This window comes from Coregonus clupeaformis, unplaced genomic scaffold (assembly GCF_020615455.1).
Source record: "Coregonus clupeaformis isolate EN_2021a unplaced genomic scaffold, ASM2061545v1 scaf0578, whole genome shotgun sequence".
Lineage (NCBI taxonomy): Eukaryota > Metazoa > Chordata > Actinopteri > Salmoniformes > Salmonidae > Coregonus > Coregonus clupeaformis.
The window spans coordinates 49,337-75,336 of record NW_025534033.1 but is presented as its reverse complement, the minus strand read 5'-3'; the positions used below and the strand labels follow the sequence as shown (position 1 = coordinate 75,336).

Here is a 26,000-nt window from a genome sequence, read left to right as displayed (position 1 = left end):
TGAAAGGTGAAAATACTTATTTTCTGGACGTCAAAAATACGTATTTTCCGGACATTGAAAATAGATAATTTACAGACGTTAAAAATAAGTATTTCGGTCATTGATTCTATGGACAAATGTTAACTGCACATACATTCTCAATGAAGTAAGCATTATATTTTTACATTTTAGTCATTTTAGCAGATGCTCTTATCCAGAGCGACTTACAGTTAGTGAGTGCATACATTCTTCATACTGGCTCCCAGTGGGAATCGAACCCACAACCCTGGCGTTGCAAGCACCATGCTCTACCAACTGAGCTACAAATCAAATCAAATCAAATTTTATTGGTCACATGCGCCGAATACAACAAGTGCAGACATTACAGTGAAATGCTTACTTACAGCCCTTAACCAACAGTGCGTTTATTTTAAACAAAAAAAGTAAGAATAAAACAACAACAAAAAAAAGTGTTGAGAAATACAAAGAGCAGAAGTAAAATAAAGTGACAGTAGGGAGGATATATATACAGGGGGGTAACGGTGCAGAGTCAATGTGCGGGGGCACCGGCTAGTTGAGGTAGTTGAGGTAATATGTACATGTGGGTAGAGTTAAAGTGACTATGCATAAATACTTAACAGAGTAGCAGCAGCGTAAAAAGGATGGGGTGGGGGGCAGTGCAAATAGTCCGGGTAGCCATGATTAGCTGTTCAGGAGTCTTATGGCTTGTGGGTAGAAGCTGTTGAGAAGTCTTTTGGACCTAGACTTGGCACTCCGGTACCGCTTGCCGTGCGGTAGCAGAGAGAACAGTCTATGACTAGGGTGGCTGGAGTCTTTGACAATTTTGAGGGCCTTCCTCTGACACCGCCTGGTATAGAGGTCTTGGATGGCAGGGAGCTTTGCCCCAGTGATGTACTGGGCCGTACGCACTACCCTCTGTAGTGCCTTGCGGTCAGAGGCCAAGCAGTTGCCATACCAGGCGGTGATGCAACCAGTCAGGATGCTCTCGATGGTGCAGCTGTAGAATTTTTTGAGGATCTGAGGACCCATGCCAAATCTTTTTAGTCTCCTGAGGGGGAATAGGCTTTGTCGTGCCCTCTTCACGACTGTCTTGGTGTGCTTGGACCATGATAGTTCGTTGGTGATGTGGACACCAAGGAACTTGAAGCTCTCAACCTGTTCCACTACAGCCCCGTCGATGAGAATGGGGGCGTGCTCAGTCCTCTTTTTTTTCCTGTAGTCCACAATCATCTCCTTTGTCTTGGTCACGTTGAGGGAGAGGTTGTTGTCCTGGCACCACACGGCCAGATCTCTGACCTCCTCCCTATAGGCTGTCTCATCGTTGTCGGTGATCAGGCCTACCACTGTTGTGTCGTCGGCAAACTTAATGATGGTGTTGGAGTCGTGCCTGGCCATGCAGTCATGGGTGAACAGAGAGTACAGGAGGGGACTGAGCACGCACCCCTGAGGGGCCCCCGTGTTGAGGATCAGTGTGGCAGATGTGTTGTTACCTACCCTTACCACCTGGGGGCGGCCCGTCAGGAAGTCCAGGATCCAGTTGCAGAGGGAGGTGTTTAGTCCCAGGATCCTTAGCTTAGTGATGAGCTTAGAGGGCACTATGGTGTTGAATGCTGAGCTGTAGTCAATGAATAGCATTCTCACGTAGGTGTTCCTCTTGTCCAGGTGGGAAAGGGCAGTGTGGAGTGCGATAGAGATTGCATCATCTGTGGATCTGTTGGGGCGGTATGCAAATTGGAGTGGGTCTAGGGTTTCTGGGATTATGCTGTTGATGTGAGCCATGACCAGTCTTTCAAAGCACTTCATGGCTACAGACGTCAGTGCCACGGGTCGGTAGTCATTTAGGCAGGTTATCTTAGAGTTCTTGGGCACGGGGACTATGGTGGTCTGCTTGAAACATGTTGGTATTACAGACTCGGTCAGGGACATGTTGAAAATGTCAGTGAAGACACTTGCCAGTTGGTCAGCACATGCTCGGAGTACACGCCCTGGTAATCCGTCTGGCCCAGCGGCCTTGTGAATGTTGACTTGCTTAAAAGTCTTACTCACATCGGCTACGGAGAGCGTGATCACATAGTCGTCCGGAACAGCTGGTGCTCTCATGCATGCTTCAGTGTTGCTTGCCTCGGGCGAGCATAGAAGTGGTTTAGCTCGTCTGGTAGGCTTGTGTCACTGGGCAGCTCGCGGCTGTGCTTCCCTTTGTAGTCTGTAATAGTTTTCAAGCCCTGCCACATCCGACGAGCGTCAGAGCCAGTGTAGTATGATTCAATCTTAGACCTGTATTGACTCTTTGCCTGTTTGATGGTTCGTCGGAGGTCATAGCGGGATTTCTTATAAGCTTCCGGGTTAGAGTCCCGTTCCTTGAAAGCGGCAGCTCTACCCTTTAGCTCAGTGCGGATGTTGCCTGTAATCCATGGCTTCTGGTTGGGGTATGTACGTACGGTCACTGTGGGGACGACATCATCGATGCACTTATTGATGAAGCCAGTGACTGATGTGGTGTACTCCTCAATGCTGTCTGAAGAATCCCGGAACATGTTCCAGTCTGTGCTGGCAAAACAGTCCTGTAGCTTGGCATCTGCGTCATCTGACCACTTTTTTATTAACCGAATCACTGGTGCTTCCTGCTTCAGTTTTTGCTTATAAGCAGGAATCAGGAGGATAGAGTTATGGTCAGATTTGCCAAATGGAGGGCGAGGGAGAGCTTTGTATGCGTCTCTGTGTGTGGAGTAAAGGTGGTCTAGAGTTTTTTTTCCCTCTGGTTGCACATTTGACATGCTGGTAGAAATTAGGTAGAACGGATTTAAGTTTCCCTGCATTAAAGTCCCCGGCCACTAGGAGCGCTGCATCTGGATGAGCGTTTTCCTGTTGATTAATGGCCTTGTACAACTCGTTCAGTGCAATCTTAATGCCAGCATTGGTTTGTGGTGGTAAATAGACAGCTATGAAAAATATAGCTGAAAACTCTCTTGGTAAATAGTGTGGTCTACAGCTTATCATAAGATACTCTACCTCAGGCGAGCAAAACCTCGAGACTTCCTTAGTATTTGATTTTGTACACCAGCTGTTGTTTACAAATATACAGAGACCGCCACCCTTTGTCTTACCGGAGCCAGCCGTTCTGTCCTGCCGATGTAGCGTGTAGCCTGCTAGCTGAATGGTATCATTGTTGTCGTTCAGCCACGACTCCGTGAAACATAAGATATTACAGTTTTTAATGTCCACAATAATGTCCACAATAATCATTCTTCAAGCCTCTTGATATAGGAAAGTGGAGCCAACTGAAGATTGCAACAGAATATTTATTATTGCGCCCATCTGTCACATGCACTGATGGTAGCTTTTTCAAAAGCTTTAAAAATGGCAGCAATGATGTTCAAAGTAATTCAACCTACAGAATAAACCAACAGACCACTTCAATTACAATAACATTATCAGTAATGGTTCCAAATGTTTGTTGTTGTTGCTATGACTGTGATATTATCTTGTTTATCTACCTTAGTTGAATGCATTGACTGTAAGAAGCTCTGGATAAGAGCATCTGCTGAATGACCAAAATGTAAATGTGAAAATAAACACTTGCAAAGCATGCTGGGTATTATTCTAATGAGCTTCACCCCTAAACAAGTACAAATTTGGTCGGTGCTGACTAGATCCCAATCTGAACGTATCATAGACGTCTAGGCTATGTTTCACAAGTTTGAACATTACAGTACAGTATGGTACAGTAGAGCACAGCAGAGTATGGTATGTTATGTACAGGACAGTAGTTTAATTGAGTAGAGTACAGTACAGTAAAGTTTAGTTCAGTAGAGTACATTAGAGTAAAGTAGGGTACAATACAGTACACTATACTTTTCTTTACTGTACTCTACTATGCTCTACTGTATTGTAGTATACTGTACTGTACTATACTCTACTTTTCTTTACTGTATTGTGTACTGTACTCTGGTGTGCTCTACTGTGCTGTCCACATTTGTGAAATAGGATTGGTTCAGATTTGGTCCGCTCCGGAATCTGAACCAATCCTATTTCACAAATGTGGACAGCACAGTAGAGCACACCAGAGTACAGTACAATTATAGACGTCGATGTTTGGACCAAATCAAGGCAGGTCCGGACCAGACCAAATCTGAACCAAACATAAACGTCTACTGTACTGGGCTGTCCAAACTTGTGAAACATAGATGTCTATGATTGGTTACGATTTGGTCCGGACCAGACCAAATCTGAACCAGTTATAGGCTTCTATGTTTGGGCCAAATCAAGGCCGGACCAAAACAAATCTGAACCAGTTATAGATATTTCTACAGTATGTTTGGGCCAAATATAGGCTGGTCTGGACTGGACGTCTGTGGACGTTGAAATCAAGGCCGGTCCAGACCGGACAAAATCTGAACATAGGCGTGCGTCTACTGTGCTGTGGTGCACTGTGCCATCCAAACTTGTGAAACATAGATGTCTATGATTGGTTCAGATTTGGTCCGGTCTGGACCGGCCTTGATTTCAACGCCCGGACGGCACCAAAAAAAGACGGCCGGTCCAGACAGGCCCAAAAAAAGACATTCAAAAGAAGTCGCCGTCGGCAAATGCTTAGTGGGAAGCATCTTCCTCATACACACAAACATACACATCAGTGAATGCCATGTTTTTTGGTGCTAGGTCTGTATAGCTAAATGGTCTATGGCAGGGATCATCAACTACAATTTTTTTGTTCCAGGGGACGGAACATACTTACAAATAATTTGTAGACTGCAAATTGACCGCAAGAAGCCCAAACAGATATGTTTGACTAAAACATAATAATTTCAAACCTTCCTTACATTTGTATACGATCACATACACTACATGACCAAAAGTATGTGGACACATGCTCATTGAACATCTCGTTCCAAAATCATGGGCATTAATATGGAGTTGGTCCCCCCTTTGCTGCTATACCAGCCTCCACTCTTCTGGGAAGGCTTTCCACTAGATGTTGGAACATTGCTGCAGGGACTTGCTTCCATTCAGCCACAAGAGCATAAGTGAGGTCGGGCACTGATGTTTGGCGATTAGGCCTGGCTCACAGTCGGCGTTCCAATTCATCCCAAAGGTGTTCGATAGGGTTGAGGTCAGGGCTCTGTGCAGGTCAGTCAAGTTCTTCCACACCGATCGCGACAAACCATTTCTGTATGGACCTCGCTTTGTGCACGGGGGCATTGTCATGCTGAAACAGGAAATGGCCTTCCCCAAACTGATGCCGCAAGGTTGGAAGCACAGAATCATTTAGAATGTCATTGTATGCTGTAGCGTTAAGATGTCCCTTCACTGGAACTAAGGGGCCTAGCCCGAACCATGAAAAACAGCCCCAGACCATTATTCTTCCTCCACCAAACTTTACAGTTGGCACTATGCATTGGGCAGGTAGCGTTATCCTGGCATCCACCAAAACCAGATTGGTCCGTCGGACTGCCAGATGGTGTAGCGTGATTCATCACTCCAAATAATGCGTTTCCACTGCTCCAGAGTTCATTGGCGGCGAGCTTTACACCACTCCAGCCGACGCTTGGCATTGCACATGGTGATCTTAGGCTTGTGTACGACTGCTCGGCCATGGAAACCCATTTCATGAAGCTCTAGACGAACAGTTATGGTGCTGACGTTGCTTCCAGAGGCAGTTTGGAATTCGGTAGTGAGTGTTGCAACAGAGGACTGTAACGATCCCGGCAGTCTGAGTCGGGTCCTGTCTGGTGACTAGTTTTTCTGTTCGTGATCTCCAGTTTCCCGAGGGTTCGGGAACGCTCCGGGGAGCTCTCTTGATTTCCGCACCTGCATCCCATCAGCAATCTGCACACCTGGTCCTGATCATCACCCTTCTTAGGCTCTGGCCTAACATCCATTCCCTGCCGGATCGTTAGCCATGAACAGTAGGTTTACCAGAGTATCAGTCTTAGAGCCTAGCGTTAGTTTTGTTGTTTTTGCACCTTGTTGGTTTGTTGCTTACTTACCCCGTTTTGTTCCATCTGCAGTCACCCGTCCGGAACCTTCATCCAACCTCTGCCTGGTGGTCGGCGGCTGCCGACCCAGGATGGGATCAACCACTGCACCCCCAACAACTAATCAACGCCGCCCGCTCTGTTCCCTGGATTATTCAGCATCACTCTTGAATTTGTAATAAACACTCACCTTCGTTTCAACTTACCTTGTCCTGGTCTGCTTCTGGGTTCTGGCTTAGCAACTCGTGACAGAACGATCCGGCCAGTAATGAACCCAGCGGACCTGGACTCTGTTCGCCATGCCATTACCCAGCAGGAGAAGATGTTGGGCCATCATAGCACGGTACTACAGGAGATCGCGTTGTCAGTTCGGAACCTTTCTACCGGTCTGACGGAGGTCCAGAACCAACGCAAGTGTCCGGTGGAGGATCCACTACCGGTTTCACCCATCTCGCCTGCCGCTTCTGAAGCTGTGTCCTTCCGTGAGCCCAAGGTTCCGACGCCGGATAAATATGAGGGGGAGCTGGGAAGATGCCGTTCCTTCCTTATGCAGTGTGGATTAGTGTTCGATCTACAGCCCTACTCTTATGCCACAGACAAGGCTAGGATAGCCTTTGTGATTGAGTTGCTGCGTGGTCGAGCGCTGGAGTGGGCTTCAGCCGTTTGGGAACGACAGGATCCCTGCATGGCTTCATACCAGGGGTTCACGGCCGAGATGAGGAAGCTCTTCGACCATTCCGTCCGAGGGAGGGACGCAGCTAGGCGCCTGTTTTCGCTTCGCCAAGGAACTCGCAGCGTGGCCGACTTCGTGATCGAGTTCAAGACGTTGGCTGTGGAGAGTGGGTGGAATGAGGAGGCTCTGCAAGCGGCCTTTTACCAGGGTCTGTCGGAGCAGCTCAAGGATGAGTTGATCTCCTATCCGGAGCCTAGTGACCTGGACAGCTTGGTAGCCTTGTCTATTCGGGTGGATAATCGAGTCCGAGAGCGAAGGAGGGAGAAGCAATGGGTTCCGTCCAACCGATCAGCTTCTCAGGTTCCAGTCGGGTCGTCAAACTGCGCGGCTCGCTAAAGTTGGGAGGACTTTTAGCGAGCCAGTTTCGACCTCTCAATACCTCTGTCAGACCCCGTTTCCCGGCTACCCTTATGAACAGGAATCAGAGCTTAGCGATTAACGCTTTTATCGATTCAGGTGCCGGTGGAAGCTTTCTAGATGCCGAGTTGGTGGAACAGCTGGGGCTTTCCAAGGAGCAATTGCCGGAAGCCATTGAAGCTACCACTCTGAACGGCAGTAGTCTGGCACGTATCACGATGAGGACTGAACCGGTTAAGATGCGGTTGTCGGGGAATCATTCTGAGATGATTTCATTCTTCATTCTGCCGTCTTCCCATGTTCCTCTGGTCCTTGGATACCCCTGGCTGAAGGAACACAATCCCACGTTCGATTGGGTGACGGGCAAGGTAACGAGTTGGAGCCTTGATTGTCATGCTAACTGTCTCAAGACTGCCTGCCCCCATTCGGTTCCCAGTCAGGTGATTGAGGCTAAACCCCCAGATTTGTCCCTGGTTCCCGAGACATATCACGATTTGGGGGAAGTGTTCAGTAAGCAGAAGGCTCTGTCACTCCCTCCCCACCGACCATATGATTGTGCCATCAACCTGTTCCCTGGAGCTGTCTACCCCAAGGGAAGGTTATACAGTATCTCCCGACCTGAACGTGAGGCTTTGGAGACCTACATCAAGGAGTCCCTAGCTGCTGGTCTCGTTCGTCCCTCGTCATCACCCCCTGGGGGCAGGATTCTTCTTTGTGGGTAAGAAGGATGGCTCTCTTCGACCGTGTATTGATTATCGGGGGTTGAATGACATCACGGTCAAGAACAAGTATCCCCTGCCCTTGATGAGTTCTGCCTTCGACTCCTTACAGGGTGCTACGGTGTTCACCAAGCTAGACCTACGCAATGCGTATCACATGGTCCGGATCAGAGAGGGGGACGAGTGGTTGACGGGTTTCAATACACCGATGGGTCACTTCGAGTATCAGGTGATGCCGTTTGGACTGACCAATGCTCCAGCGGTATTCCAGAGTATGGTGAACGACGTCCTGAGAGATATGATCGGTCTCTTTGTGTTTGTTTACCTGGATGACATTCTGATCTTCTCGAAGGAACCTTCCGACCACGTCCAGCATGTCCGGCAGGTTCTGCAGCGATTGTTGGAGAATCGCCTGTTCGTGAAGGCCGAGAAGTGCGAGTTTCACGCCCACACGACATCCTTTCTCGGGTACATCATCTCCAGGGGAGAGATTAGGATGGACCAGGAGAAGGTTAGAGCGGTTCTGGAATGGGCCCAGCCCGGTACGAGATTGCAGCTCCAGAGATTTTTGGGGTTTGCGAATTTCTACCGCAGATTCATCCGGGATTACAGCCGTGTGGCCGCTCCGTTAACTGCCTTGACTTCCAGTATCAGGACCTTCAAGTGGAATCCGGAGGCGGATCGAGCGTTTCTGGATTTGAAGAGGCGATTCACCAACGCACCGATTCTCTCTCAACCGGACACGGCCCGTCAGTTCGCCGTTGAAGTGGACGCGTCTGATGTGGGAGTTGGCGCCATCCTGTCGCAGCGATGCTCCACGGACAGTAAACTCCATCCCTGCGCCTACTACTCTCGTCGCCTTTCGCCTGCGGAGAGGAATTACGATGTGGGTAACCGGGAGCTTCTCGCGGTGAAACTTGCCTTGGAGGAGTGGCGCCACTGGTTGGAGGGGGCGGAGCAACCGTTTATTGTCTGGACTGACCACAAGAATCTTGCTTACGTGCAATCGGCTAAACGTCTCAACTCCCGTCAGGCCAGGTGGGCGTTGTTTTTCGGACGATTCAAGTTTTCCCTGACGTTCCGACCTGGATCTAAGAACGGCAAGGCGGACGCCTTGTCCCGGATGTTCTCCAAGACGGAGGAGAGTGGGTCCAAGACCGAGACAATTCTCCCCCGGAACTGCGTCGTGGGAGCAGTTATGTGGAAGATTGAGGAGGAGGTGCTGGCGGCCCTTCGGACTCAGCCCGGTCCCGGTAACGGTCCACCCGGGTCGGTTGTTTGTGCCTGAGTCGGTTCGTCCTGCTGTCCTCAAATGGTCCCACGCCAGCAAGATGGCTTGTCACCCTGGCGTGGCTCGGACAATGGCGTTTCTTCGCAGACGTTTTTGGTGGCCTGCCATGGCCGAGGATACTCGGGGTTTTGTTGCTGCCTGTCCAGTGTGTGCGCAGAATAAGAGTACCAATCGGCCCAGCTCTGGACTACTTCACCCCCTTCCTATTCCCCGGCGACCATGGTCGCATCTGGCCCTGGACTTCGTCACTGGGTTGCCCGCTTCTGAGGGGAACACGGTCGTTCTGACTATCGTGGACAGATTCAGCAAGTTCGCCCACTTTGTGCCAATTGCCAAGCTTCCCTCTGCCTCGGAGACGTCCGAGATCCTGGTTAGGGAGGTTTTCAGGGTCCACGGTTTGCCCAGTGATATCGTTTCCGACCGTGGCCCTCAGTTTACCTCTGCTGTCTGGAAGTCCTTCTGTTTGGCCATTGGAGCTACAGTCAGTCTCACATCTGGTTTTCACCCCCAATCCAATGGTCAGGCGGAGAGAGCCAACCAGAAGATGGAATCCACGCTACGCTGCCTGGTCTCTTCCAACCCCACCTCCTGGGTCTCTCAGTTGCCTTGGGTTGAGTATGCCCACAATACTCTCCCTACATCTGCCACTGGGATGTCTCCCTTCCAGTGCCTGTATGGCTACCAACCTCCCCTGTTCCCTTCTCAGGAGAAGGAGCTCTCAGTGCCTTCTGTTCAGGCCCATATTCGTCGTTGCCACCGGACCTGGCATCGGGCCAGAAAGGCACTCCTTAGAGTTTCGGACCGGTATCAGCTCCAGGCGAATCGTCGCCGGATCCCCGCTCCCACCTATTCCATCGGAGATAGGGTCTGGTTGGCCACACGGGATCTTCCGTTACGGACTGAGTCTAGGAAGTTGTTACCGAAGTTCATTGGTCCGTTTGTGGTGGAGAAGGTGATCAATCCGGTGGCAGTTCGACTCAAACTCCCGAGGACGCTCAGAGTCCATCCCACCTTTCATGTCTCCTGCCTCAAGCCTGTTTTCCTCAGTCCTCTGTTGCCTCCCTCCGCCTCCTCCTCCTCCTCCTCGGATGATCGGAGGTGGTCCTGCCTACACGGTGCGTCGCATCATGGATTCCAGACGGCGGGGCCGGGGTTTCCAGTATCTCGTGGACTGGGAGGGGTATGGTCCTGAAGAGAGGAGTTGGATTCCGCGGCGACAGGTCCTAGATGCTGACCTCATCAGTGACTTCTACCGCCTCCATCCTGGCGCTCCGGGAGTCCGCCCGGTGGCGTTCGCCGGAGGGGGGGTACTGTAACGATCCCGGCAGTCTGAGTCGGGTCCTGTCTGGTGACTAGTTTTTCTGTTCGTGATCTCCAGTTTCCCGAGGGTTCGGGAACGCTCCGGGGAGCTCTCTTGATTTCCGCACCTGCATCCCATCAGCAATCTGCACACCTGGTCCTGATCATCACCCTTCTTAGGCTCTGGCCTAACATCCATTCCCTGCCGGATCGTTAGCCATGAACAGTAGGTTTACCAGAGTATCAGTCTTAGAGCCTAGCGTTAGTTTTGTTGTTTTTGCACCTTGTTGGTTTGTTGCTTACTTACCCCCGTTTTGTTCCATCTGCAGTCACCCGTCCGGAACCTTCATCCAACCTCTGCCTGGTGGTCGGCGGCTGCCGACCCAGGATGGGATCAACCACTGCACCCCCAACAACTAATCAACGCCGCCCGCTCTGTTCCCTGGATTATTCAGCATCACTCTTGAATTTGTAATAAACACTCACCTTCGTTTCAACTTACCTTGTCCTGGTCTGCTTCTGGGTTCTGGCTTAGCAACTCGTGACAAGGACAGATGATCTGCAGTCCCGTTCTGTGAGCTTGTGTGGCCTATCACTTCCCGGCTGAGCCGTTGTTGCTCCTAGACATTTCCACTTCACAATAACAGCACTTACAGTTGACAGGGATGGCAGGATACAGAAGGTGTAAACGATACAGTGAAATGGTTACTTGCATAGTAGCAATATCAAAAACAGAAAGTGTCCAGATAAAAATATTTTATAAATATTTTATAATTATTAGATGACGCTTACCCAGACGCACTTGTCTAAATTGATGGGGCATGTGAAATAAATGCTATAACCACCCCCCAGCCACATCTAGTAGATGGGCCACTATTGTCTAGACATGATTTCTGATTCGAATAATATTACTACACAGATCATACACGTAACGTTAGCTAGTGAGCCAGCAAGTTAACGTTCGCTAGCTAGCTAACAGTAGTCTTTAACTTGCAATGAAAACAACTTTCTGACAAAATGTGAAACGTACAATATCTGAAAATGTAGCTAGACTCTTACCCGTATACATGGATGAACGCTTCACGGCAGACTGGTACCATTTAACTCTGTTTTGTTTGTAGCTACATCTTGTTTGGCCAGCGTTGTGTCTTGTCACTCCGGTTCACACTGACCTTGGCATGTGCAGAAAGTAGCCCATCACAACTTTTTCCAACTGATCTGTCGATAGCGCCTGCTAAATTCAGGCCATCAATGTTGTTGAGAAAAGTAGCATAACTTTTGTAGTTCTCGATTGCTAACGTTATAGCTTTCAAAAACGCTGTGGTAGAAAGGACTATCAAGCACATACTGAGCAGCTCACGTTATAGACAGAAGCATGCTACATGTCAGACCAATCCAAACTATCTCCCGGCATGTCCAGTCCATCCATTTTCTCAGTCAATCATGGCTAGCGGGAAGGATCCTGTCTTTTTCCGTGGCTAAATGAAAATTCACAAAATAATAAGGTTTGTTTGTTGTATTTTTGCTCAGAAAACTTGGGGGACAAATAAAACCACGCGGGCCGCCAGTTGGGGAACCCTGGTCTATGGTGTGGCAAGCCGTCCGTCTGTCTGCAGACAGACGTTAGATGCCAGGTTTGGTTGTGGGGATGTGGCTGACTGTGGTGGTGTTATTGACGGTTAAGGCCAGGCAGCCATCAGTCATCAAAGGAGATGGCTGGTGTTGCAGCAGGACCAGGGTGTGTAATAGGGAGTTGTTTTGGTGTGCCTCCCTGCCTGGCTGGCTGGCCCTGGTTGGTGGGTGGGGTGGAGCGGGCTGAGGGCTGTAGCGTGTCAGTGTGGAGTTATTCGGCTCCCTGCCATAACCCAGGGCTAGGGGCAGGCAGGTGAGAAACGCACATACTGACACTTTCCCCTCTCCCAGCCACTCACAGCACAAAGCTTGCTCCTCACAAATACCTCAACCACCTCACACCAAGACCAAGAACCAAAACACCTAACAAAAGTCTCCTCAATCAATGAACTATTTGAGATTTGAAAACTTTTTTATTACACTGAACAAAAATATAAACGCAACATGCAAAGTGTTGGTCCCATGTTTCATGAGCTGAAATAAAAGATCTCATAAATGTTTCATACTCAAATTTTGTGCACAAATTTGTTAGTGAGCATTTCTGCTTTGCCAAGATAATCCATCCACCTGACAGGTGTGGCATATCAAGAAGCTGATTAAACAGCATGATCATTACACAGGTGCACCTTGTGCTGGGGACAATAAAAGTCCACTCTAAAATGTGCAGTTTTGTCACACAACACAACGCCACAGATGTCTTAAGTTTTGAGGGAGTGTGCAATTGGCATGCTGACTGCAGGAATGTCCACCAGAGCTGTTGCCAGATAATTTAATGTTCCTTTCTCTACCAACTTCGTTTTAGAGAATTTGGCAGTACGTCCAACTGGCCTCACAACCACAGACCACGTGTAACCACGCCAGCCTAGGACCTCCACATCCGGCTTATTCACCTGCGGTATCATCTGAGACTAGCCTCCCAGACAGCTGATGAAATTGTGGGTTTGCACAACCAAAGAATTTCTGCGCAACTGTCAGAAACCGTCTCAGGGAAGCTTATCTGTGTGCTCATCGTCCTCACCAGGGTCTTGACCTGACTGCATTTCGTCGTTGTAACCGACTTCAGTGGGCAAATGCTCACCTTCGATGGCCACTGGCAAGCTGGAGAAGTGTGCTCTTCACTGATGAATCCCGATTTTAACTACCGGGCAGATGGCAGTGGCATGGGCAAGTTGCAGCGGAGGGTGCAGAGCTGGTGGCCGGGGTAGGGGTAGCCAGGTGGAAAGCATGGCCAGCCATAGCAAAATGCTTGTTGACATTTTCGATTATCGTAGATTTATTGGTAGTGACAGTGTTTCCTAGCCTCAGTGCAGTTGGCAGCTGGGAGGAGGTGCTCTTATTCTCCATGGACTTTACAGTGTCCCAAAACATTTTGGAGTTAGTGCTACAGGATGCAAATTTCTGTTTGAAAAAGCTAGCCTTTGCTTTCCTAACTGATTGTGTATATTGGTTCCTGACTTCCCTGAAAAGTTGCATATCGCGGGGGCTGTTCGATGCTAATGCAGTACGCCACAGGATGTTTTTGTGCTGGTCAAGGGCAGTCAAGTCTGGGGTGAACCAGGGGCTATATCTGTTCTTAGTTCTGAATTTTTTGAATGGGGCGTGCTTATTTAAGATGGAGAGGAAAGCACTTTTAAAGAACAACCAGGCATCCTCTACTGACGGAATGAGGTCAATAGCACTGAGACTGCACTTGTGAAGGTGGTAAATGACCTTTTAATGGCGTCAGACCGAGGCTCTGCATCTGTCCTCGTGCTACTAGACCTTAGTGCTGCCTTTGACACTATCGATCACCACATTCTTTTGGAGAGACTGGAAACCCAAATTGGTCTACACGGACAAGTTCTGGCCTGGTTTAGATCTTACCTGTCGGAAAGATATCAGTTTGTCTCTGTGAATGGTCTGTCCTCCGACAAATCAACTGTACATTTCGGTGTTCCTCAAGGTTCCGTTTTAGGACCACTATTGTTTTCACTATATATTTTACCTCTTGGGGATGTTATTCAAAAACATAATGTTAACTTTCACTGCTATGCGGATGACACACAGCTGTACATTTCAATGAAACATGGTGAAGCCCCAAAATTGCCCTCGCTAGAAGCCTGTGTTTCAGACATAAGGAAGTGGATGGCTGAAAACTTTCTACTTTTAAACTCGGACAAAACAGAGATGCTTGTTCTAGGTCCCAAGAAACAAAGAGATCTTCTGTTAAATCTGACAATTCATCTTGATGGTTGTAAAGTCGTCTCAAATAAAACTGTGAAGGACCTCGGCGTTACTCTTGACCCTGATCTCTCTTTTGACGAACATATCAAGACTGTTTCAAGGACAGCTTTTTTCCATCTACGTAACATTGCAAAAATCAGAAATTTTCTGTCCAAAAATGATGCAGAAAAATTTATCCATGCATTTGTTACTTCTAGGTTAGACTACTGCAATGCTCTACTTTCCGACTACCCGGATAAAGCACTAAATAAACTTCAGTTAGTGCTAAATACGGCTGCTAGAATCCTGACTAGAACCAAGAAATTTGATCATATTACTCCAGTGCTAGCTTCCCTACACTGGCTTCCTGTTAAGGCAAGGGCTGATTTCAAGGTTTTACTGTTAACCTATAAAGCGTTACATGGGCTTGCTCCTACCTATCTTTCCGAGTTGGTCCTGCCGTACATACCAATACGTACGCTACGGTCACAAGACGCAGGCCTCCTAATTGTCCCTAGAATTTCTAAGCAAACAGCGGGAGGCAGGGCTTTCTCCTATAGATCTCCATTTTTATGGAACAGTTTGCCTACCCATGTGAGAGACGCAGACTCGGTCTCAACCTTTAAGTCTTTACTGAAGACTTATCTCTTCAGTAGGTCATATGATTGAGTGTAGTCTGGCCCAGGAGTGTGAAGGTGAACGGAAAGGCTCTGGAGCAACGAACAGCCCTTGCTGTCTCTGCCAGGCCGGTTCCCCTCTCTCCACTGGGGTTCTCTGCCTCTAACCCTGTTACAGGGGCTGAGTCACTGGCTTGCTGGTGCTCTTTCATGCCGTCCCTAGGAGGGGTGCGTCACTTGAGTGGGTTGAGTTACTGACGTGATCTTCCTGTCTGGGTTGGCGCCCCCCTTGGTTTGTGCTGTGGTGGAGACCTCTGTGGGCTATACTCGGCCTTGTCTCAGGATTGTAAGTTGGTGGTTGAGGATATCCCTCTGGTGGTGCGGGGGGCTGTGCTTTGGCAGAGTGGGTGGGGTTATATCCTTCCTGTTTGGCCCTGTCCGGGGGTTTCTTCGGATGGGGCCACAGTGTCTCCGGACCGCTCCTGTCTCAGCCTCCAGTATTTATGCTGCAGTAGTTTATGTGTCGGGGGGCTGGGGTTAGTTGGTTATACCTGGAGTACTTCTCCTGTCTTATCCAGTGTCCTGTGTGAATTTAAGTATGCTCTCTCTAATTCTCTCGTTCTCTCTTTCTCTCTGAGAACCTGAGCCCTAGGACCATACGTCAGGACTACCGGGCATGCTGACACCTTGCTGTCCCCAGTCCGCCTGGCCTTGCTGCTATTCCAGTTTCAACTGTTCTGCCTGCGGTTACGAAACCCCTACCTGTCCCAGACCTGCTGTTTTCAACTCTTAATGATCGGCTATGAAAAGCCAACTGAGAGACCTGAGCCCTAGGACCATACGTCGGGACTACCGGCCGTGGTGACTCCTTGCTGTCCCCAGTCCGCCTGGCCTTGCTGCTATTCCAGTTTCAACTGTTCTGCCTGCGGTTATGGAACCCCTACCTGTCCCAGACCTGCTGTTTTCAACTCTTAATGATCGGCTATGAAAAGCCAACTGAGATTTATTCCTGATTATTATTTGACCATGCTTGTCACTTATGAACATTTTTGAACATCTTGGCATGGTTCTGTTATAATCTCCACCCGGCACAGCCAGAAGAGGACTGGCCACCCCTCATAGCCTGGTTCCTCTCTAGGTTTCTTCCTAGGTTTTGGCCTTTCTAGGGAGTTTTTCCTAGCCACCGTGCTTCTACACCTGCATTACTAGCTGTTTGGGGTTTTAGGCTGGGTTTCTGTAAAGCACTTCGAGATATTAGCTGATGTAAGAAGGGCTATATAAAATAAAATTGATTGAAAAATTGATTGAATATCCATCCAGGATACCCGGGCTAGGTCAATTAGAAAGGCCTGCTCGCTGAAGTGTTTTAGGGAGCGTTTGACAGTGATGAGGGGTGGTCCTGGTTGAAGACAGCGGAGGTGTATTTAGAGGGTAAATTAGTCAGGATGATATCTATGAGGGTGCCCATGTTAACGGATTTAGGGTTGTACCTGGTAGGTTCCTTGATAATTTGTGTGAGATTGAGGGCATCTAGTTTAGATTGTAGCACGGCCAGGGTGTTAAACATATCCCAGTTTAGGTCACCAAGCAATACGAACTCTGAGGATAGATGGGGGGCAATCAATTCACAAATGGTGTCCAGGGTACAGCTGGGGGCTGAGGGGGGTCTGTAGCAAGCGGCAACAGTGAGAGACTTATTTCTGGAAAGGTGGATTTTTAGAAGTAGAAGCTCAAACTGTTTGGGCACAGACCTGGATAGTAGGATAGAGCTCTGCAGGCTATCTCTACAGTAGATTGCAACTCCGCCCCCTTTGGCAGTTCTATCTAGACGGAAAATGTTGTAGTTGGGAATGGACATTTCTGAATCTTTGGTGGCCTTCCTAAGCCAGGATTCAGACACTGATTGGTGGAGTGTGCTAACGGAGTGAATAACTCAAATTTAGGGAGGAGGCTTCTGATGTTAACATGCAAGAAGCCAAGGCTTTTGCGGTTACAGAAGTCAACAAATGATAGCGCCTGGGGAGTAGGAGTGATACTGGGGGCTACAGGGCCTGGGTTAACCTCTACATCACCAGAGGAACAGAGGAGGAAACGAATAAGGATACGGCTAAAGGCTTTAAGAACTGGTCTTCTAGTGCGTTGGGTACAGAGAATAAAAGGGGAAGATTTCCGGGCGTTGTAGAATAGATTCAGGGCATTATGTACAGACAAGGATATGGAAGGATATGAGTACAGTGGAGGTAAACCTAAGCGTTGGGTAACGATGAAAGAGATAGCATCACTGGAGGCACCGATTGAGCCAGTCTCTGCGTGTGTGGGGGGTGGGACAAAGGAGCTATCTGAGGCAGGTTGAGCGGGACTGGGGGCTCTACAGTGAAAAAGTACAGTAAGAACTAACCGAAACAGCAATAGACAAGGCATATTGACATGGGAGAGAGGCATAAAGCAATCACAGGTGTTATTCGAGAGAGCAAGACAACAGCTGGTAATGGTGTTGAAAGTTTGAGCTGAGGCTAAACAGATAAACAGGATGAGGTACCGTATAAAGGAACAGTCCAGCAGGCATTAGCTGTGTAGCTGAGTGATCATAAGGTCCAGTGAACAGCAATAGGTGAGTCCGGGAGCAGTTCAGTGGCTGCTACGGCACAGGCGAACAGGAGGCACGGCTGTTGATTGCGTGTGCTAGCGCGTCGGGGCTAGCAGATGGATCTTCGTGGTCGTCGCAATGGGAAGCCTGTTGAAACCACATCAGACGATTACGTCGGCAGACCAGTCGTGATGGATCGGCGGGGCTCCGTGTCAACACTAGGAGGTCCCGTCCGGTTGACAGAGAGGTAGATAGCCGGGAGATGGGCCTGGCTTGAGGCTAGCTCAAGGCTAACTGGGGCTTGCTTCGGGACAGTGGTGATTAGCCAACAACAACAACAGCCATTCGGTTGCAGCTAGCTAGTTGCGATGATCCGGTGTTAAGGTCCAGTGATTCAGTGATTCCGGCAGAAAATCCGATAAACTCTGGCTCGATAGCGCTATGTGCAGACTGGCCGATAATTGTCCAGGCTAGAGCTGGCTGGTAGGTAGTGCAGGCCATGGACAATGGTGAAGACCGCTAACGGTGTCTAATAGAAAGTAGCTAGTTAGCTGGCTAGTTTCAGTCGGAGGTTCTAGATAAGAAGGTATAAAGAAATAATAGAATCCGTTCCACATTGGGTGAGGCGACCTAAGCTCATAGTAATCCTAATACTTTGCCAGAACTGCCGCCCGTTTGGTAAGAAGTAATGCATGTATTTATGTCTTCGTCGTCTCTGTTGGACCCAGGCCTTCGTGGGAAGGGTCGATTGGGCCTTCTCTTTTCGGATGGCCTTTTAGATGTAAGGCTCAGATGTTAGGCTCAGATTGTCCACAAGAGGTCACAATGTCCTTCTTCTTAGTCGTCTGTTTACTTTCACTCGTTCTGGAAGTGGTCTTCTGAGGACGGCTAATCTGCCGTATCGATGATCCCCTATGGGGTGATGAGAGCAGTGTAGTAGACGATGGTTTGAAGAGAGTAACAGGATGGTCCCACTTAAATTCACCTTCTTCTTAGATACAGTACTTAGAACAGCTACTCAGCCGTAACATTGATTGTTAGTGGAGGCAACTTTGTCGTCGTTACCTCGTGTTGATTTTCAGGGTCGGGACCACAATGGACAAAAGCTGCAGCTTGAGGTCCGTCTAGTCTGATCTGATAATTCTTATCTCAGTCTTTTATGCACTCTGGTAAAGAGGGACGTTTCCGTCATACTGACACGCTCTCTGAGCTCCCTCGGGCGTGGCTACGAGGCAAAAGTATTATTATCACTATGATTTTGTTAGAAAGCTAAAATCACATTCCTATCTTCATGGAAACATTGTCTTCCTCCTTGACATAAATGATGTAAACCTAATATACACAGTGTAAAAGCTCTTCAAGTCACAATGTTTTTGTTATAACACCTTTATACAATTTTTTATGACGTCACAAAATAGACATGAATTTTCCATATTCCATTTCTCATCATTCCCAACATTTAGATGTTGAAATATATTGTCCCAATGTTCATTGTTGGATGTTGAAGTTTTTGGGCAGCAAAAGTCTCTGACACAAAGGACATTCCTTTCACCATACTAGAGGCCGGAGAGAGTCATGACACCTACAATTGAAGTCGGAAGTTTACATACACTTAGGTTAGTCATTAAAACTTGTTTTTCAACCACTCCACACATTTCTTGTTAGCAAACCTATAGTTTTGGCAAGTCGGTTAGGACATCTACTTTGTGCATGACACAAGTAATTTTTCCAACAATTGTTTACAGACAGATTATTTAATTTATAATTCACTGCATCACAATTCCAGTGGATCAGAAGTTTACATACACTAAGTTGACTGTGCCTTTAAACAGCTTGGAAAATTCCAGAAAATGATGTCATTCTGATAGGCTAATTGACATAATTTGAGTCAATTGGACATGTACCTGTGGATGTATTTCAAGGCCTACTTTCAAACTCAGTGCCTCTTTGCTTGACATCATGGGAAAATCAAAAGAAATCTGCCAAGACCTCAGAAAAATAGCAATTTCCAAACGTCCGAATGTACCACGTTCATCTGTACAAACAATAGTACGCAAGTATAAACACCATGGGACCACTCAGCTGTCATACCGCACAGGAAGGAGACGCGTTCTGTCTCCTAGAGATGAATGTACTTTGATGCGATAAGTGCAAATCAATCCCAGAACAACAGCAAAGGACCTTGTGAAGATGCTGGAGGAAACAGGTACAAAAGTATCTATATCCACAGTCCTATATCGACATAACCTGAAAGGCCGCTCAGCAAGGAAGAAGCCACTGCTCCAAAACCGCCATAAAAAAGCCAGACTACGATTTGTAACTACACATGGGGACAAAGATCTTACTTTTTGGAGAAATGTCCTCTGGTCTGATGAAACAAAAATAGAACTGTTTGGCCGTAATGACCATCGTTATGTTTGGAGGAAAAAGGTGGATGCTTGCAAGCCGAAGAACACAATCCCAACCATGAAGCACAGGGGTGGCAGCATCATGCTGTGGGGGTGCTTTGCTGCAGGAGTGACTGTTGCACTTCATAAAATAGATGGCATCATGAGGAAGGAAAATTATGTGGATATATTGAAGCAACATCTCAAGACATCAGTCAGGAAGTTAAAGCTTGGTCGCAATTGGGTCTTCCAAATGGACAATGCATACTTCCAAAGTTGTGGCAAAATGGCTTAAGGACAACAAAGTCAAGGTATTGGAGTGGCCATCACAAAGCCCTGACCTCAATCCTATTGAACATTTGTGGGCAGAACTGAAAAAGCGTGTGCGAGCAAGGAGGCCTACAAACCTGACTCAGTTAGACCAGTTCTTTCAGGAGGAATGGGCCAAAATTCACCCAACTTATTGTGGGAAGCTTGTGGAAGGCTACCCAAAACGTTTGACCCAAGTTAAACAATTTAAAGGCAATGCTACCAAATACTAATTGAGTGTATGTAAACTTCTGACCCACTGGGAATGTGATGAAAGAAATAAAAGCTGAAATAAATCATTCTCTCTACTATAATTCTGAGATTTCACATTCTTAAAATAAAGTGGTGATCCTAACTGACCTAAGACAGGGAATTTTTACTAGGATTAAATGTCAGGCATTGTGAAAAACTGAGTTTAAATGTATTTGGCTAAGGTGTATGTAAACTTCCGACTTCAACTGTATATTGTGACTATATCAGCCCTATATTGTGACTATATTTGGCCCTTTATTGTGACTATATTAGGCCCTATATTATGACTATATTGTGACTATATCAGCCCTATATTGTAACTATATTGTGACTATAGTAGTAGGCTCCATTGTGACCTTCTCATACAGATAAGAATGTTCCAGTATGTTTACCTCCATTTTAATTTACAAGTAGAGTTGTGTTAAAATAGGAGAGGGTGTAGCATAGCTTGATTTACAATCCTCCATATTTGCATTGGTACTGTTGTACACATAGTATTGTACCATGTTGCATAAACGTGTGTGCGTGTGTCTATATGTGTAGCGTACTTGGATGTGTTCATCCTCATGACAATCCTCCTCTTTCTTGTTAAGAATAACACATGATGCTCTCTTTTGACCTAAAAACTGGTGAATCATCTGTAATAAGGCAGGTGTGTGTGTGCGTGTGCGTGTTACGTTGTTGTTACACACCACAGTAGATAGCTAACAGGCCTGTGTATTTTGGCCATTCAACTCTGCTGTTGACCCACCTTCCCCTGTCTCTGGAACTGTATTAAATTCACAGTAAAGTCATGTGTGAACAGAGCTTGGCATGTTTTGTGTGAGACTACATGTTGAGGTGAAGAGAAACATAGAGTGTACAGAGAGATACGAACAGGCCGTACGTGTGTGTGTACGTATGTGTGTACGTGTGTGTGTGTGCTCACAGAGGTGTGAACAAAGCGTCAGAGGGACACACGTGTCTGAGGAACACGCTACCTAGCTCCAGTCTGACAGCCAGGCCAGCAGCATGTCTCGACTGCGTCATCCACTCCACGGCATCCTTTCTCTCTCTATCTCTCTCTCACTCCCTCCACTCCATGGCAGCCTCTCTCTCTCCCTCCATCTCTGTCACTCCCTCCCTCCCTCTCTCCCGTTTCTCTCTCGTCTCTCGTCACCCTCTCCCTCCCTCCGACCCATCTCTCGCTCTCCTCCCTCCCCCCTATCTCTCTGTAAACAAGCAGACGTCCAACAGATCTTTCCTCCGGCCCTCTCCCACCATCCCGTTGCCATGGTGTTTGGAGCATTGTTTGCTGGCCTCTGTTGAGTTGCCATGGCAGTGCTTATTTGCTGTACTAAATGTTTGGCCGCGTTGTACAGATTCTGATGACAAACACGGAGCATCCCGCTCTGATCAATGAAACTGCCTCTGATTGGAGCGGAAGGAACAAGGCCTCTCACAGAAGCGCAGCACAGATACATTTGCCATCCAATCTAACCTATTTAATGGCCTTATATTCTTTGTGTCTGGTGTCTTTTGATGCAGATAAAATATGTTTTGGGGAGACATTCCCTTGACATAAATGCTTTGGTTTCTGTGTTCAATCAGAGGAGCTCTGGTTGCAATTATTGTTGTCTGATAATCAATTATTATTTAGAACAACACTGGTATCACTCACACTCCCAGAGTGCATCACTCCTCATTACACCTGCTATCACACTCTCTAGCAGTCTACTACTGAACACACAACCTAGACTAAGGATCCTGTGCAATCACAAAGGTATCCTTATTTGCTCCGTTAGTTAAAGCTAAGAAACAAATGTCTTTGAGGATTACATTTAGGATTCATGTGATTTATGTGAACGTTTACAATTATGTGAAACAAAAAGAGAACTGATAATAAATGCTTTCTTGCATTGCATAAAGGATGTTGTTTTACCTTCCCTGCACTATGTTCGAGTGTATTGGTGATCAGTGAACTAACACTTAAGCATCAAAGATGCACCAAACATTTACAGTGTAATTATATGATATGTCAATGTTCTAATGTTCTCTCAGACAGTTGAGCTTAGTGCATACTGGTCTACTTCAATCTACATCATGACTAGACTTATACTGCCTGGGATTGTGCTTTCTGTCTATTTAGATGTGAGTTGCTGTGTGTTTTTGTGTTTAAGTTTGAGAGGTGGTCTGTGAGTAGAGACTAGAGAGAGCAGAGGCCTTGAAGTGTGTCCATCCATCCACATGCCTCTAGCACACACCCCTGTGGCCAGTAGAAAGACTACATGCTCTCTGAGTCTTGAGGGAATGAGTGTTTGCTCTCTGGGTTTAACATGGCGACTAACCCGTGTGTTCCTTCCTCTCTGTGAGGACATGTAGAGGCCTAATGATCTCCCTGTATGATGGTAGACTGCTCCCAAGACACACACGCTTCAGGACAGATGGTTCTACTCTGTCTAGACTATAGATCGTCCACAGATACTGTTGGGTGTTTGTTGCTGTTATTTTGTTGTTCCCAGAAGTGGTAGTTTGACCATTTAAACTCATTTATATGCAGTAGCCTATTTAATATGTTTTATTGAAGTGAAAATACTGTCCAAAAAGTAGACAAACTAGTTAATTAAATAATATCAACAAATGGTAGAAATGGTATCCGTAGCATTCATTTCTAGAGTTTGTACTGTAGGTCTAGGCCTATCTAAACAAATTCACATCAATTCAACACCTACGTCTAGTTGTTGCAATGTGTAGTAAGTAAACCTACGACCCAGTATGTGACAACTGAAGTTTAACACTAGTGGCATAGTAGCAGTTTGTCTGTGGTGTGAGACTGTTTGAGCTCCTGTTTGGTGACTTTTTTCTCAGACAGATAATGTGGAAATGCTGGTCATTGACGTAATTGGGGCTAGATCAAATCTGAGAGCACCACTATTGACGTTTCATTGTGGTCGGCTGGTCGCGGTGGTTTGCTTTTTGTGTTTTTCCTTTCTACAAAATACATAAGTTAGAGACAGTAGCTCTCTATGTGTGTGTAGGCCTAAATAACACTCTACAGCAGTAGAAAGTCCACAGTGTGGTAATTCTTTTATGTAAGCTGTTTGACTTGATTCTATCATACCCCCATGTGTTTACTTTAGGATAACTACTAGAGGTGAATAAAGTAACAATACTTTCTCATTGACCTCTTTAATATGCTACAACAGTTACACTTTGTCAAATGCTGTAAAATAGACTGCTTCTCATTGACCTCTTTAATATTCTACAACAGTTACACTATGGCTAATGCTGTAAAATAGACTGTTTCTCATTGACCTCTTTAATATTCTACAACAGTTACACTATGGCTAATGCTGTAAAATAGACTATGTTTCTCATTGACCTCTTTAATATTCTGCAACAGTTACACTATGTCTAATGCAGTAAAATAGACTATGTTTCTCATTGACCTCTTTAATATTCTAAGACAGTTACACTGTCTAATGCAGTAAAATAGACTATGTTTCTCATTGACCTCTTTAATATTCTAAGACAGTTACACTGTCTAATGCAGTAAAATAGACTATATATCTCATTGACCTCTTTAATATTCTACAACAGTTACACTATGTCTAATACTGTAAAATAGACTGTTTCTCATTGTGGACCAATTGTATTAGAAATTATGCATGTTAAAGCGCTTCACATGTTATGGTAAAATAACAATAGTTGGTTCTGATTTAATTAATACCTGCATGTGTGTGTATATATATATATATATATATATATATATATATATATATATATATATTCTGTAATACACACACCTAGACCTACGTCCTAGCAAGGCTGCCTGACTGATGTGTGTGTTTTCCCTCTTTCAGATGATCCTATGGGACTGGGACCTGAAGCAGTGGTACAAGCCCCAGTATCAGGTCAGTGTGGTCACACACACACCCCCCACACACACACACACACACACACACACACACAAAGAGAATATACTCATCTGGATACAGTATATCACTATTAGAGCACATGTGCAGTCTATCATTCACATCAGGGTTGGGGATAATTTCCTATTTTACTTTCAATCCATGGAATGAGTTGGAATGACATGTATACAAACTAGACCATCAACCCTGATAGGGTAACAAGAACTTGAATTCCCAGAGAGGACATTGAATTGACAAAATGTAAGTAAAAGAGGATACTGAATAAAAATGGTATTAGTGTAGTTCTTTGAAATATTTAATCATATTTCAAAGAATTGAGGCTGTGGATATATTTAACTAACTCCAACCTTTTTGGACATCAGATTATCTTGATACATTTTGGAGTACCTACACATAATCTATTTTCTAATCTAGTATACTGGCCTTGTGTTCCAATTTATTGTCAAATCACTGACACACGTTTTATACTAGGTCTACTTTAATATGCATCATAAAATGGAAGCATCTGTGTTTTTTGTAAGTAAGTGTGTGTGTGTGTGTGTGTGTGTGTGTGTGTGTGTGTGTGTGTGCGTGTGTGTGTGCATGCACGTGTTTGAACTGTGTGTGTAGGCCTGCCTATGTATATGTGTGTGTATTTTGTGCCTTATGTGTGTGTTGTCATCCTGTTGGGGTCCACAGTGTTTTGCAGACATGCTATACAAGTAGATCAACAGGAAGCTGTGCTCCTCTGACTGAAGTCTGCCCCCACTCATCACTCACCACTCATTGTGGCCACAGAGCTGGGGCTTAAAAGGCAGCTTAGTTCTCCAAACCCTCTAGTCTTTTATATGGGGTCTATCAGCACAGCAACAGTCAGTAGGTTGAGCAGGATGAGAATTCGTGATCTTAAGAATAAGGAATTTCTTATGAACTTCTCAAATGTCTTCTTATGGACTTCTTAACTGTCTTAAGATGATTGTAGCTAGGCAACCCAGCTGTCTCTCTAGCTGTCACGATCGTCGAAAGGATTGGACCAATGCGCAGCGTGGAATGCGAACATACTTTATTATTATATTCACCACACGAACAAAACAACAAAACGATACGTGAAGCCCTTGGTAACAAAACACAAACCATACACGGAACAAGATCCCACAATACACTGTGCCAAATAGGCTGCCTAAGTATGGTTCCCAATCAGAGACAACAAGCAACAGCTGATTCACGTTGCCTCTGATTGAGAACCACCCCGGCCAACATAGAAACACATGAACTAGAAACTGAAACAATGAACACAAAACATAGACTCTACACACCCTGGCTCAACATAAAAGAGTCCCTAGAGCCAGGGCGTGACAGTACCCCCCAAAGGCGCGGACTGCGACCGCGCCAACATAAACCGAACAGGGGAGGGCCGGGTGGGCATTCCTCCTCTGAGGCGGATCCGGCTCCGGGTGTGACCACCACCCTCTAATAACCCCCCCGTAGTGCCCCTGGTCTGGTCTGGCCCCGCTGGCTGGAGCTGGACTGACATCGGTGGAGCGGATTGCTTAGGCTCCGGTGTGGAGCAGCTGACCGGTACCTGACCAGGCACCGGTGAAACGGGCACGGGCTGTGCCGGACTGACGACGCGCATCCCTGGCTTGGTGCGGGGAGCAGGAACGGGCCGGACCGGGCTGACGATGCGCACCACAGGCTTGATGCGGGGAGCAGGAATGGGCCGGACCGGGCTGACGACGCGCACCCC

The 26,000-nt window shown here is 46.8% G+C and overlaps 1 protein-coding gene across 1 annotated transcript in view; it reads left to right on the top strand.

Moving 5' to 3' along the window:
- LOC123485125 (cGMP-inhibited 3',5'-cyclic phosphodiesterase B-like) overlaps nt 1-26,000 on the top strand; it is a gene marked incomplete at its 3' end in the record, with an annotated part of 80,371 nt that overhangs the window by 52,465 nt on the left and 1,906 nt on the right. The window contains exon 2 of the mRNA XM_045216009.1: nt 24,203-24,253. Coding sequence (XP_045071944.1) covers nt 24,203-24,253 — 51 coding nt within the window. The remainder of the gene's footprint in view (nt 1-24,202; nt 24,254-26,000) is intronic.